Source organism: Lithobates pipiens, unplaced genomic scaffold (assembly GCF_037356315.1).
Source record: "Lithobates pipiens isolate NorthernLeopardFrog02 unplaced genomic scaffold, aLitPip1_a1.2 Scaffold_23, whole genome shotgun sequence".
Classification (NCBI taxonomy): Eukaryota; Metazoa; Chordata; class Amphibia; order Anura; family Ranidae; genus Lithobates; species Lithobates pipiens.
The window spans coordinates 166,822,155-166,834,832 of NW_027507785.1; the positions used below are offsets into that span (position 1 = coordinate 166,822,155).

A 12,678-nucleotide genomic window follows, 5' to 3' on the forward strand; every position below is an offset into this window, starting at 1 on the left:
AACATATTGTAAACTAAACTAAAACATAACAGGTAACAAAGAACTTTCAAAAACTGGTCCGTCTTATGTCCAAGATGGAGAGTGGGTAGGAATGAGAGTGGTCCTGTGCGATCTCTACTTTCTATTAGGGGTAGATAGGTTCCAGGTCAAGGATTTACAAAACTTGAGTTCTTTTATACCATGTTTCCCAAATTTGCCAATTGTTATCAAACTTTATTTTTTTTCCCAAGCCTAAGGGCTAGGATTGATTCATAGGTAAAATGTAGGTGGGTAGTCGACCATACCTCTGAGGCATTGGGCGCTTGATTGTTTTTCCAGAACCGAGCTATCAATGTTCTTGCCACCAGGAGAATGTGAGATACTACAACTCTAAAATTAGGTGGATATTTTTCAATGCCTAGGTTGAGAATTGCCAGCCCCGGCTCAGGAGCGGAGAGGAAACCAGTTATACTGGAGATAACACAAAATATGGTGTTCCAGAAGCTTGTTAGATGCTTACAAGACCAAAACATATGGAGAAGGTTACCTACCTCCCCACAATTTATCCAGCACAGGGGGGAGGACTCAGCGAGGCCAAACTTTGAGATTCTGTATGGTATAAGGTACCATCGCAAAGCAATTTTTTGGGCTAACTCCCAATGCCCCACACATTTCGAGGCTTTATAGTTAGCTTTGAATGCGTGGCACCATTGTATCTCTGAAAAGGTCCTCCCCAAGTCCTCCTCCCAGTGCAGATAGGGAAGAGATTTAATAAAGGTAAGCTTTTGTTGGAAGAAGTTGTAGAATAAAGATATTCCTTTGGGTAGGGTAGGATTGGCATCATAAAAGTGCCAAAAAGATTCAGCTGATGGGACACAGGTGACTTTACCATCTTTCAGTAAGTGGGAAATTTGATAATATTTGTATATGTCGGTAGGCTTTAGATGAAAGAGTGACTGTAAAGAGTGGAATGGGATCATGGAGGGTCCCTGGAAAAGATCCTGCAGCCACCGTAATCCACTCAGTCCACTCTTTTGTCGTGAAATTAGGAATTAGGAAGTCTAAGGCCTGTAGAGGTATAGGGAGTTCTGCCAATTTAGTGGTCTGTGGAGTGGATCGAAGAAGTCCCCGCCAGGCCTTCAGGGAGGCCCAAACAAGTATCAGGAAGCTGATGGAGGGGCCATGGTCTAATTGAGTCTATAAGAAGTAGGAGCTTTAAATTCCGGGTAGGGCAAAGGGCTTTTTCAATACAGCACCATTTAGGTTCCTGGGCAGAGTTAAACCAATGTTTTAGTTGGACGAGCCTGGATGCTAGATAATAATCCTTGAGGTCCTCCATGCCCATACCACCCGCCTGTGTTTTATCAACAGTACTTTGGAACATCTAGGTCTCCTGGAACACCAAATGAATTTATTCGTTAAAGAGTTAAGTCCTGAGAAGTGTTTCCTGGAAGGAGTGATAGGTAATGCTCTAAACATATACAGGATTTGGGGGAGCATCAGCATCTTGAAAGATGCAAGGCGCCCTGACCACGACAGTTCAGATTTGGCCAGTCTGTTCGCTTCCTTAGTTAATTTATTTATAAGTGGGGGGAAATTAGCCTCTGCCAAATTCCGAGCTGTTTTGGTAAGTTGGAGTCCCAGATAGGGGATAGTGGATTTGCTCCATGTATATGGAAGTATGGTCGTCAAGTGAGTACGGAGAAAGGGTTCAATGTCTAGATCCAAAATAACCAATTTTGAGAAGTTCACCTTGTAGTAGGAGATCAGGCTAAACTCCTGAAGTACCTTGTGGGCCTGTGGTAAGGACGAAGCTGGGAGGGTTAAAAAAGGATAATATCATCCGCAAATAAATTAATTTTGTGGGGGCCATCTTGCATTGGGATGCTTGTAATCTGAGGGTGAGATCTGATTTTTTCTGCTAATGGTTCAATCAGGAGGTTGAAGATTGTAGGGGAGAGGGGGCACCCTTGCCTGGTACCATTGGAAAGAGAAAAAGGGGACGAGAACATATTAGAGGTGAAGACCTGTGCTGAAGGGGCTGAGTAAAGAGCGAGGATAGCCGTGAGGATCGGTCCACCGAAGCCAAACTTCCGTAGGACCCGATCCATATATCCCCAGTGAATCCTGTCGAACGCCTTCTCCGCATCCAAAGAAAGGAGCAGAGAAGGCGTCCGACGGGCCCCTGTGTATTGGATAACACCGATAACACGCCTGGTGGCGTCCAAGGCTTGCCTACCAGGCGTGAAACCTGTCTGGTCTGGATGGGTCAACGTAGGGATAAAGGGAAGAAGTCTCTGAGCAAGAATTTTGGCGTAAATCTTAACGTCTGTATTTAATAAGGAGATTGGTCTAAAATTGGAGGGGGTAGTAGGTTCTTTTCCTGGCTTGGGGATCGTGACCACATAAGCTCTAAGCATCTCTGGGGGGAAGGAAGCTGAGGAAAATGCCTCAGTATAGGTCTCTGAAAGTATTGGGGAAAGTAGGTCTGAGAAGGCACAGTAATAATCATTAGTTAGGCCATCAGGCCCCGGAGATTTGCCCAGGGGGAGGGATTTGATACACTTCCCTATTTATACCTGTGAGATAGGTAAGTTAAGGGATTCCAATTGATCCTCAGAGAGGGAAGATTAACACTAGATAGGAAAGATTGTATGCTATCGTCTGTGGGCTGGGGAGTATCTACATCCAACTTTAAGTTGTATGGGGAGGAGTAATAATCAGCAAAGGCATCCGCTATTTCTTGCAGATTAATTTTTTTATTTTTATCTAAGGGGTGGTATATGAAAGGAATTTTGGCCTTAATCCTGGCCGCCCTCACCCGGTTGGCTAGGTATTTTCCAGCACGATTGCTGGAAGAGTAGTGCGACAACTTGAGAAAGTACACATATTTATCGTACTTTGCAAGCAGTAAGCGTCGAAGGTCAACACGGAGCTGAGTAAGCTTATGAGCCGTGTTGAGATTTGGCGTCAGCTTGTTGGAGGATTCTAAGGTCCGAATGTCTGCCAAAATGCCATCCAGTTGCTGGGTCCTAGTTCTTTTTTCCCTAGAGCAAATTTGGAGCATAAGGCTTTGCACCGAGCGGGCATTCGTCTCAAAGAATTCAGCCAGGTTCTTAGAGATAGCAGCAACATGCGAGGAGTTTTGAAATAGCTGGGAGTTTGCTCTCCAAACATAGGCTGAGCACGGAGCGCGTCCCTCCACCACCTCAATAGAGACGGGTGCATAGTCCGACCAGGAGATGTCATGGATGGTGGAGGAAGACACTGCCTGTAGCAACAGCCTATCCACCAGAATTAAATCGATCCTGGAGTAGGTGTTGTGTCTAGCAGAGTGGAATGTGTAATCTTTCTCGCTCGCATGTTGGCACCTCCAGGCATCATATAGATCCTCAGCAGCCAATAGGGGTTGGAGTTTCGGTAAAGATCGACTAGTCCTGGATGTAGTGTCCAGTGTGCAGTCGACCGTCATGTTGTAGTCTCCACAGACAACTAATGAACCCTTACGACACTTATTGATCTTACAAAAAAGTCTATTCAGAAACCGTAGTTGGTGCACATTGGGAGCATAAAGATTAACAATGGTATAGGCCTTATTGTTCAGTTCAGTTAACAGTATCAGGTATCTCCCTTCAGGATCCATCAGTACTTCAGAAAGGGAAAAGGCCACCGTGTCCTTTATAGCAATAACCACCCCTCTCTTTTTTTCCGAGGCGGAGGCCTGAAATATGTGAGGAAAGCTCTTGTGCTGGAATCTAGGAGTGGCTGATTTTAAAAAGTGGGTCTCCTGAATACAGAGCACATCCGCCTCTAGGTTCAAGGCCTCTTTCCACACAGAGTTCCGCTTAACCGGGTGGTTCAGGCCGTGTACGTTAAAGGAGACAAAATTAAGCGACATTGAAAATGGCAGTCAAACGCATATTAGGTGAGAGGAAATCCCATTCAAGATAGATACCTGGGTCTCCTGAGGACTCGGGCTTCCCAGAACGCATGTAGTAGAGGGACTGCAGTTCGGACCTAAATAGAATTGAGCAGTTCGGACACTGACAGACCAGAACAGTACTGTAACACAGCAGTAAATAAAATAAAAAAAAAACGAAACAAAAGTTCGGAACAGGGGTTAGTAAAAAAGAAGATCTCCAATGAGATCTGAAGGCATTATGGATGCCCATTTATTTGGGGGGAACAAAGGGTGAGCACTAGATTATATCCAGGGACTGGGAATCAGCAGTCGGTAAAGGTGTTGCAGCAGTCTGCTCAAGGAACCCTCAGGGAGAATGTCAAGGGTGTGTAGTAGATCAAGCCCTTCTTGGAGGGTGGAGGTCACAGAGGATTTACCTTCGTAGGTAATTAGCAGTTTCAGGGGGTATCCCCACCGATATGGGACTCTATGATTCCGTAGGGCTTTAGTGACAGGCAGGAGTGCTTTACGTCTCTGCATGGTAAACTGGGAGAGGTCTGCGTACATTTGTATGTGAGAGAATCTGAGAGCTGGGTCTCTCTTCTTAACGCTGACAGTAGTTGCTCCTTTACATGAAAGGAATGAATCCGCATCAGGACATCACGCGGGATATTGTCCGGCAAATGCGGAGGTTTAGGGAGCCGATGGATGCGATCAATAAACAATTATTGATCCAACAGAGAGGGCAGCAAGGTTTTCATGAGGTCCTGAACATGTTGGGCAAGCTGTGCAGGCAGGACAGACTCAGAGATTCCTCTTACTTTAACGTTATCGCGTCTGGATCTGTCTTCCAGGTCCGCTATTTTGGATTTAAGCCACTCAATGTCCTCAGATTGATCATTGTGTGCATCAACTAATGTGTTATGGGCAACAGCGAAATCCCACATTTTCTGTTCCACATGATCCACTCTCCCACTTAGCACTCCTACTTCAGCTTTAAAATTGCTAATACACTGCATAAAGTCTGTGTGTAGTGAGGCACGCATGGAGACAAGCATGTCCTTGAGAGTGGATTCAGAGACAGGCTGGTTGGTGGCAGGGAATTTAGAGATGCACTCAGTGATTTCTCTGGTGTCAGCAGAGGAGTTCTGTTCAGCACTCACCTGCAGCGCTTCTTCCGATAGTCTCGGCCTGGATTTTGCAGGGCTGCTGCTCATCGGCGTGGATGTCCCTGGCGACCTCCTCCCCTGTCTGTCACTGGGTGCTGGGCTCCCGGAGGAGGCCGGGAAGATCCAGGGGAGGAGTGCATGCTGCCGCGGGCACCATTTTGGCTAGATTCGCGGGCCGCTGGCGGGAAGAAATCTGGCAGTTTTTTAGGCTTCGGCGACATCTCCGTAGGATGAGCAGACTCTCCGGGTTGTTTTCCAGTTGTTTTGCCGGCTCGAGGGATCCCTAAGGCGGTAGGATTTCCGTTGCTGGAGCGGAGCTCTGTCCCTGTGTACGCGGCATTAGAGTTCAAAATCATCAAAAAAAGAAATATGCGGACTGGTCCACAACTGGAATACCAAGATAAAAAACAGAAGTACTGAGGAGGTAGACTATACTTCCTCTATTCATCTCAAACTTAACTATGCAAATATGGAATACACCTTGCCAACCTTTTCCCTTCAGTCCTCATTTTATTCTCATTTATTAAGTTAAATAATGAGAAGATGTACTATTTTAAGAAAAAAATAAGATCATTTTTAAAATTGATGGCAGGAATACTTCTCAAAAAAGTTGGGGCAGGGCAACAAAAGGCTAGTTCTGGTTCGTTGGACTGCACTGGGCAAGGCTGTCCACCGCAGTCCCAAAGTACCTGATGTGAACAAGTCCCAAAGAGCAGCTATAGGAGCTTTGATTTTGGTGCAAAAAATGTAACAGCCAAAAATAAAATGGCCTTGCTTCACAAAAAAATCCAGTAGAATAACATGTATTATGTATAAAGTGTCAAACTAACAAAGGAGCGTGTTAACGTATAAATATTACTTACTTGTAAATGCTCGCTCTGACTTTTTAGAAGCATATCCTGCAGTTTAGCAATGGTATCCTCGTGATCGCCTATTATTTGATATAATTCCCCCACCTAAAAGATGACAGGATCAAAATGTAAAAAAAAAAATAAAAAATCTGACATCTTTACTAAAAAAACGACAACAGTGTTAGATATTACATATTTGCGCTTGTGTAAATTTCTTAGGGGTAGAATCAACTTTTATATTTCATGTATGGATCTATTAACTAGTCACTGGTTTTTACTTATGATACCAACATAATACATATTTATTTTTTGTATAATAGAAGCTTTGTTTTGAGAGTATTGACATTTTTACTTTCAATGCAAATTAAAGACAAGATACAGCAAAATGAAAATATATGCTTTTCTCTAGTCTGATCAGTGATACCATAGATAAAAATTGCAGATTTTTATTCCTGGATCAAGACCTTGTTCCAAACTGGATAAAAGAGCCAGAAGGAAACTGATCAGAGATCAAGAGACCTACAGCAACTCTGAAGCAGAAATGTATGACAAAGTGTTGTCATTGTGTTCATGCGACAACAATATTACAAATGCTCCACAAATGTAGCTTGTATTGGAGGGTTGCAAGAAAAAAAACAATCCTCAAGAAAGGTCACGACTGAGCTTTGCCAAAATGCACCTTGAAGATTTTGAGGCCACATGGAAAAAGGTGTTAGGGTTAGATGAGACTAATGCCGCGTACACTCGATCAAACAATCGGGTGGAAAAGTCTGGCAAACTCAAATTTGCCGGACAATCCCCCCGTGTGTAGGCGGACTTTTTTTACCCGAAAGTATGGCGGACTTAGAAAGTAGTTTTGCACTCCAATCTTCCCGCCGGACTTGCATTTCGGCGGACAATCCGGCCGTGTGTATGCCAGTCTGCCTTACTTTTGAAATGAACGGCCTTTTCCCGCCCGGAGAAAAGTCTGCTCATTTTGAGCGGGTCTCCAGGTAGGCGGGGCCCGCGAAGGAGACGTCACTGACAACGCCACCTGGTATGGACTTAAAGGGGAACCCCAACGCCGAAAAAAATCGGCGTGGGGGTCCCCCCAGGTCCACATCAGACCCTTGTCCGAGCACGCTACTCCTGAGCAGTACCAGGCCGCGTGCCCTCAACATGGGGGGTGCCTTGGGGAAGGGGGGACCTCGCGCCCCCCCACCCCAAAGCACCTTGTACCCACATGTTGATGAAGACAAGGGCCACTTCGGTCTGCGGGCGGGGGGCTTATCGGAATCCGAGAGCCCCCTTTAATAAGGGGGCCCCCGGATACCGGCCCCCCACCCTATGTGATTGAGTATGGGGTACAATGTACCCCTACCCATTCACCTGTGAAAAAAAGTACAAAAAAAAAAACATAACAACATAGGGTTAAAATAGTTTATTGCACAGCTTCGGGGGTCTTCTCGCCGGACTCCTCAGCTATCTTCTTCTAGCTCTTTTACTAGCGGAGGAGCCCGGCTTTCTTCCTCGCCGCCGCCCTCTTCTTCCAACTTTGGGGGTCACATAGGGTGGGGGGCCGGTATCTGGGGGCCCCCTTATTAAAGGGGGCTCCCGGATTCCGATAAGCCCCCCGCCCGCAGACCCCGACAACCAACGGCCAGGGTTGTCGGGAAGAGGCCCTTTTCCTCATCAACACAGGGACAAGGTGCTTTGGGGTGAGGGGGCCGCGCAGCCCCCCTTCCCCAAGGCACCCCCCATGTTGAGGGCATGCGGCCTGGTACGGCTCAGGAGGGGGGCCCATGCTCGTCCCCCCCTTTCCTGGCCGGCTGGGTAGCGTGCTCGGACAAGGGTCTGATGTGGACCTGGGGGGGAACCCCACGCTGATTTTTTTCGGCGTTGGGGTTCCCCTTTAAGTCCATACCAGGTGGCAGGGTCAGCGACGTCTCCTTCGCGGGCCCAGTCTACCTGGAGACACACTCGAAATGAGCGGACTTTCCTCCGCGTGTGTGGGCGAGTCTGTTCATTTCAAAAGTACGGCGGATAGTACGGCGGACTTAGTACGCCGTATTAGTCTGCTGAAAAAGTGCCATGTGTGGGCAAGTAGCCCGTTCGGAAAGTCGGACGGACAGTCCGGCGGGAATTCCGCCAGACTAAGTCCGCCGGATAGTCGGATACCTGTGTACGCGGCATAAAAGTGAATAATTTGGGGTCAACACCAAACGATATGGTATCTGGCGGAAATACAAAACAGCCCACCATCCAAATAACACCATTCCTACAGTAAAGCACGGTGTGGTAATGACCTGTTATGGGGTTGTTTCTCTGCAGCAGGGACTGAATTATCAGGACAGAAAGGAAAAATTGATGGGGAAAAATACCGTCAAATTCAGGAGGAAAATTTGCCCTCCGCCAGAAAGTTGCCAATGGGAAGAAGGTTTACCTTCCAACATGATTGATAATGACCCAAAGCACACTGCAAAAATGACCACACAGTGGTTGAAGGAGAAAAAAGTGAATGTCCTTGTATGGTCTAGTCAGAGCCCAGACTCAATCCCCATTGAAAATCTGTGGAATGAATTGAAAGCTGCAGTCCACAAACAGTCACCATCAAATGCAACTGAACTTGAGCAGTTCTACAAAGAGTGGACAAATATTGCAAAGTCTAGATGTGCAAAGTTAGTAGAGACATATCCAAGCAGACTAAAGGCTGTAATTAATCATTTAAGCCCCGGACCAATTTGCAGCCAAAGGACCAGGCCCCTTTTTTTGCGATTTGGCACTGTGTCACTTTAACTGACAATTGCGCGGTCGTGCAACGTGGTTCCCAAACAAAATTGGCGTCCTTTATTTCCCATAAATAGAGCTTTCTTTTGGTGGTATTTGATCACCTCTGCAGTTTTTATTTTTTGTGCTATAAACAAAAATAGAGCACCAATTTTGAAAAGAATTCAATATTTTTAACTTTTTGCTATAATAAATATCCCCAAAAAATATATAAAAAAACATTTTTTTTCCTCAGTTTAGGCCGATACGTATTCTTCTACATATTTTTGGTAAAAAAATAAAAATTAAAAAAAAATCGCAATTAGCGATTATTTATTGGTTTGCGCAAAAGTTATAGCGTTTACAAAATAGGGGAGTTTTATAGCATTTTTATTAATTTTTTTTTTTTTTTACTAGTAATGGCGGCGATCAGTGATTTTTATTGTGACTGCGACATTATGGCGGACACATCAGAAATTTTTGACACATTTTTGGAACCACTGTCATTTATACAGCAATCAGTGCTTTTTAAATGCACTGATTCCTGTGTAAATTACACTGGCAGTGAAGGAGTTAACCACTAGGGGGCGAGGAGGGGTTATGTGTGATGTTATGTGTTTTTTTTTTTTTACTGTAGGGGGCGTGGCTTGGCATGTGACATCACTGATCGTCTTTCCCTATAACAGGGAACAGATGATCAGTGACAGCCACACTAAGGCCGCGTACACACGGGCGGACTGTTCGCCCAACTTTGTCCGCTAAACAGTGTTTGGGCGGACAGTCCGCTCGTGTGTGGGCTTTCAGCGGACAGTTTCAGCGGACAGTTTGACGGACAAGGTTTTTCGGAAATTCCGTAAAACTGTCCGCTGAAACCTTGTTTCAGCGAACAGTCCGCTCGTGTGTAGGCTTGTTCGTCAAACAAAGTTGCGCGCATGCTCAGAAAGGATTTTCACGCCGAAAGCTATAATGCAGTGTATAGGACGTCGTATTTTTCGTCCCGTCGTACGTGCCGTTCACGTCATCGCGCACGGTTTCAGCAAACTGTTCGTACGTCGTGTGTGGCCATGTCCGTCCATGCTAAGTTTGAGCGGACTGTTTGCCGAAACTGTTGGACGGACAAAGTTGGGCGAACAGTCCGCGCGTGTGTACGCGGCCTAAGAAGCACGGGGAGAGGTTTGTTTACACAGACCTCTCCTCGTTCTTCAGCTCTGTGAACCAATCGCGGGACACCAGCAGCGATCGGGTCCGTGGGTTCCGCGGCCACGGTCACGGAGCTCACAACCGGGTCGCGAGCGTGCTGGGCACTTAACCACTTTCAGACCGGACCAATTTGCTGGTCAAAGACCAGACCACTTTTTGCGATTCGGCACTGCGTCGCTTTAACTGACAATTGCGCAGTCGTGCGACGTGGCTCCCAAACAAAATTGACGTCCTTTTTTTCCCACAAATAGAGCTTTCTTTTGGTGGTATTTGATCACCCCTGCAGTTTTTATTTTTTGCGCTATAAACAAAAATAGAGCGACAATTTTGAAAAAAACACATTATTTTTTACTTTTTGTTATAATAAATATCCCCCAAAAATATATAAAAAAAATTTTTTTTCCCTCAGTTTAGGCCGATACGTATTCTTCTACATATTTTTGGTAAAAAAAAAAAATCGCAATAAGCGATTATTGATTGGTTTGCGCAAAAGTTATAGCGTTTGCAAAATAGGGATAGTTTTATAGCATTTTTATTAATAATTTTTTATTATTTTTTTTTTACTAGTAATGGCGGCGATCAGCGATTTTTATTGTGACTGTGACATTGTGGGGGACCCATCGGACATTTTTGACACATTTTTGGGACCATTGTCATTTATACAGTAATCACTGCTATATAAATGCAGTGATTCCTGTGTAAATGACACTGGCAGTGAAGGGGTTAACCAGTGGGTGGCATTGTAGGGGTTAAGTGTTCCTAGGGGCGTGTTACTAACTGTGGGGGGGTTGGGCTTTCATTTAGTGAACACTGATCTCTGCTCTAATCACATGGAGCAGAGATCAGCGTCCCTAGTTGCTAGGCAGAATGGAGAAATGCTGCTTACAATGGCATTTCTTCATTTGGCTGCTCCGTGAGACAATCGCGGGTATGCCGACCCGTGAGACTCACGGGGGTCCCGACCAGCGCGGGAGCCCGCCGGGGGCGGCGCGCTCCCGATGGCAGGGTGGCAAATTTAAAGGGACGTACATGTACGCCCATTTGCCTGCCCGTGCCATTCTGTCGACGTACATCGGCGTGTGCTGGTCGGCAAGTGGTTAAAGAGCAACGTACCTGTATGTGCTTGTGCCCAGCTGGGCCATTCTGCCAACGTAAATGTGCAGGAGGCGGTCCTTAAGCGGTTAAAGCAAAAGGTGGTTCAACAAAATACTGACACAAGGGGATGATTCTGTTTTTGAATTTTTTTCTGACATGTTGGTGTTATATCTTTCACTTGGATGTTATACAGTGACTTGAAAAAGTATTCATACCCCTTGAAATTTTCCACATTATGTCATGTTACAACCAAAAGCGTTAATGCATTTTCTTGGGATTTTATGTGATAGACCAACACAAAGTGGCAAATAATTGTGAAGTGAAAGGAAAATGATAAATGATTTTCAAAAATGTTTACAAATAAATATGTGAAAAGTGTGGCGTGCATTTGTATTGAGAGTCAATACTTTGTAGAACCACCTTTCGCTGCAATTACAGCTGCAAGTCTTTTTGGTTATGTCTCTGCCAGCTTTGCACATATAGCATGATATTTTTGCCCATTTTTCATTGCAAAATAGCTCAAGCTCTGTTAGAGTGGATGGAGAGCGTCTATGAACAGCAATTACAAGCCTTGCCACAGATTCTTAATTGGATTTAGGTCTGGACTTTGACTGGGCTATTCTAACACATGAATATGCTTTGATCTAAACCATTCCATTTTAGCTCTGGCTATATGTTAAGGTCGTTGTCCTGCTGGAAAGTGAACCTCCTCCCCAGTCTCAAGTCTTTTGCAAACTCTAACAGGTTTTCTTCTAAGATTGTCCTGTATTTGGCTCCATCTTCCCGTCAACTCGGACCAGCTTCCCTGTCCCTGCTAAAAAAAGCATCCCCACAACAGGATGCTGCCACCATGTTTCGTGGTGGGAATGGTGTGTTCAGGGTGATGTGTAGTGTTAGTTTTCCCCCACACATAGCGTTTTGCTGTTAGGTCAAAAATAAAAATTCTGGTCTCATCTGACCAGAGCAAGTTCTTCCACATGTTTGCTGTGTCCTCACATGGCTTATCGCAAACTGCAAATGGGAATTTTTATGGCTTTCTTTCAACAATGCCTTTCTTCTTGCCACTCTTCCATAAAGGCCAGATTTGTGGAGTGCATGACTACTAGTTGTCCTGTGAACAGATTCTCCCACTTGAGCTGTGGATCTCTGCAGATCCTCCAGACCATGGGTCTCTTGGCTGCTTCTCTGATTAATGCTCTCCTTGCCTGGCCTGTCAGTTTAGGTGGATGGCTATGTCTTGGTAAGTTTGTAGCTGTGCCCTGATTTAAACTTCTCCACAACTTTATCCCTGACCTGTCTGGTGTGTTCCTTGGCTTTCATGATGCTGTTTGTTCACTAAGGTTCTCTAACAAACCACTGACGACTTCACAGAAGAGCTGTATTTATACTGACATTACATTACATACAGCTGGACTCTATATACTAATTAGGTGATTTCTAAAGGCAATTGGTTCCACTAAATTTTAGTTAGGGGTGTCAGAGTGAAGGGGGCTGAATACAAATGCACAGCACACTTTTAACATATTTATTCGTAAAAAAAAATGTTGAAAACCATTTATCATTTTCCTTCCACTTCACAATTATGTGCCACTTTGTGTTGGTCTATCACATAAAATCCCAATAAAATTAATTTACATTTTTGGTTGTAACATGACAAAATGTGGAAAATTTCAAGGGGTATAAATACTTTTTCAAGGCACTGTGAGCTGCATAGTGCCTTGAAAAACCTGTCAGAGTA

The 12,678-nt window shown here is 45.0% G+C and overlaps 1 protein-coding gene across 6 annotated transcripts in view; it reads right to left on the minus strand.

The window, feature by feature from the left end:
* LOC143928001 (myomegalin-like) overlaps nt 1-12,678 on the minus strand; it is a 426,442-nt gene that overhangs the window by 303,563 nt on the left and 110,201 nt on the right. For all 6 annotated transcript variants that reach the window (XM_077452562.1, XM_077452560.1, XM_077452558.1 and 3 more), the window contains one exon: nt 5,913-6,005. In XM_077452562.1, the coding sequence (XP_077308688.1) occupies nt 5,913-6,005 (93 nt within the window). The remainder of the gene's footprint in view (nt 1-5,912; nt 6,006-12,678) is intronic.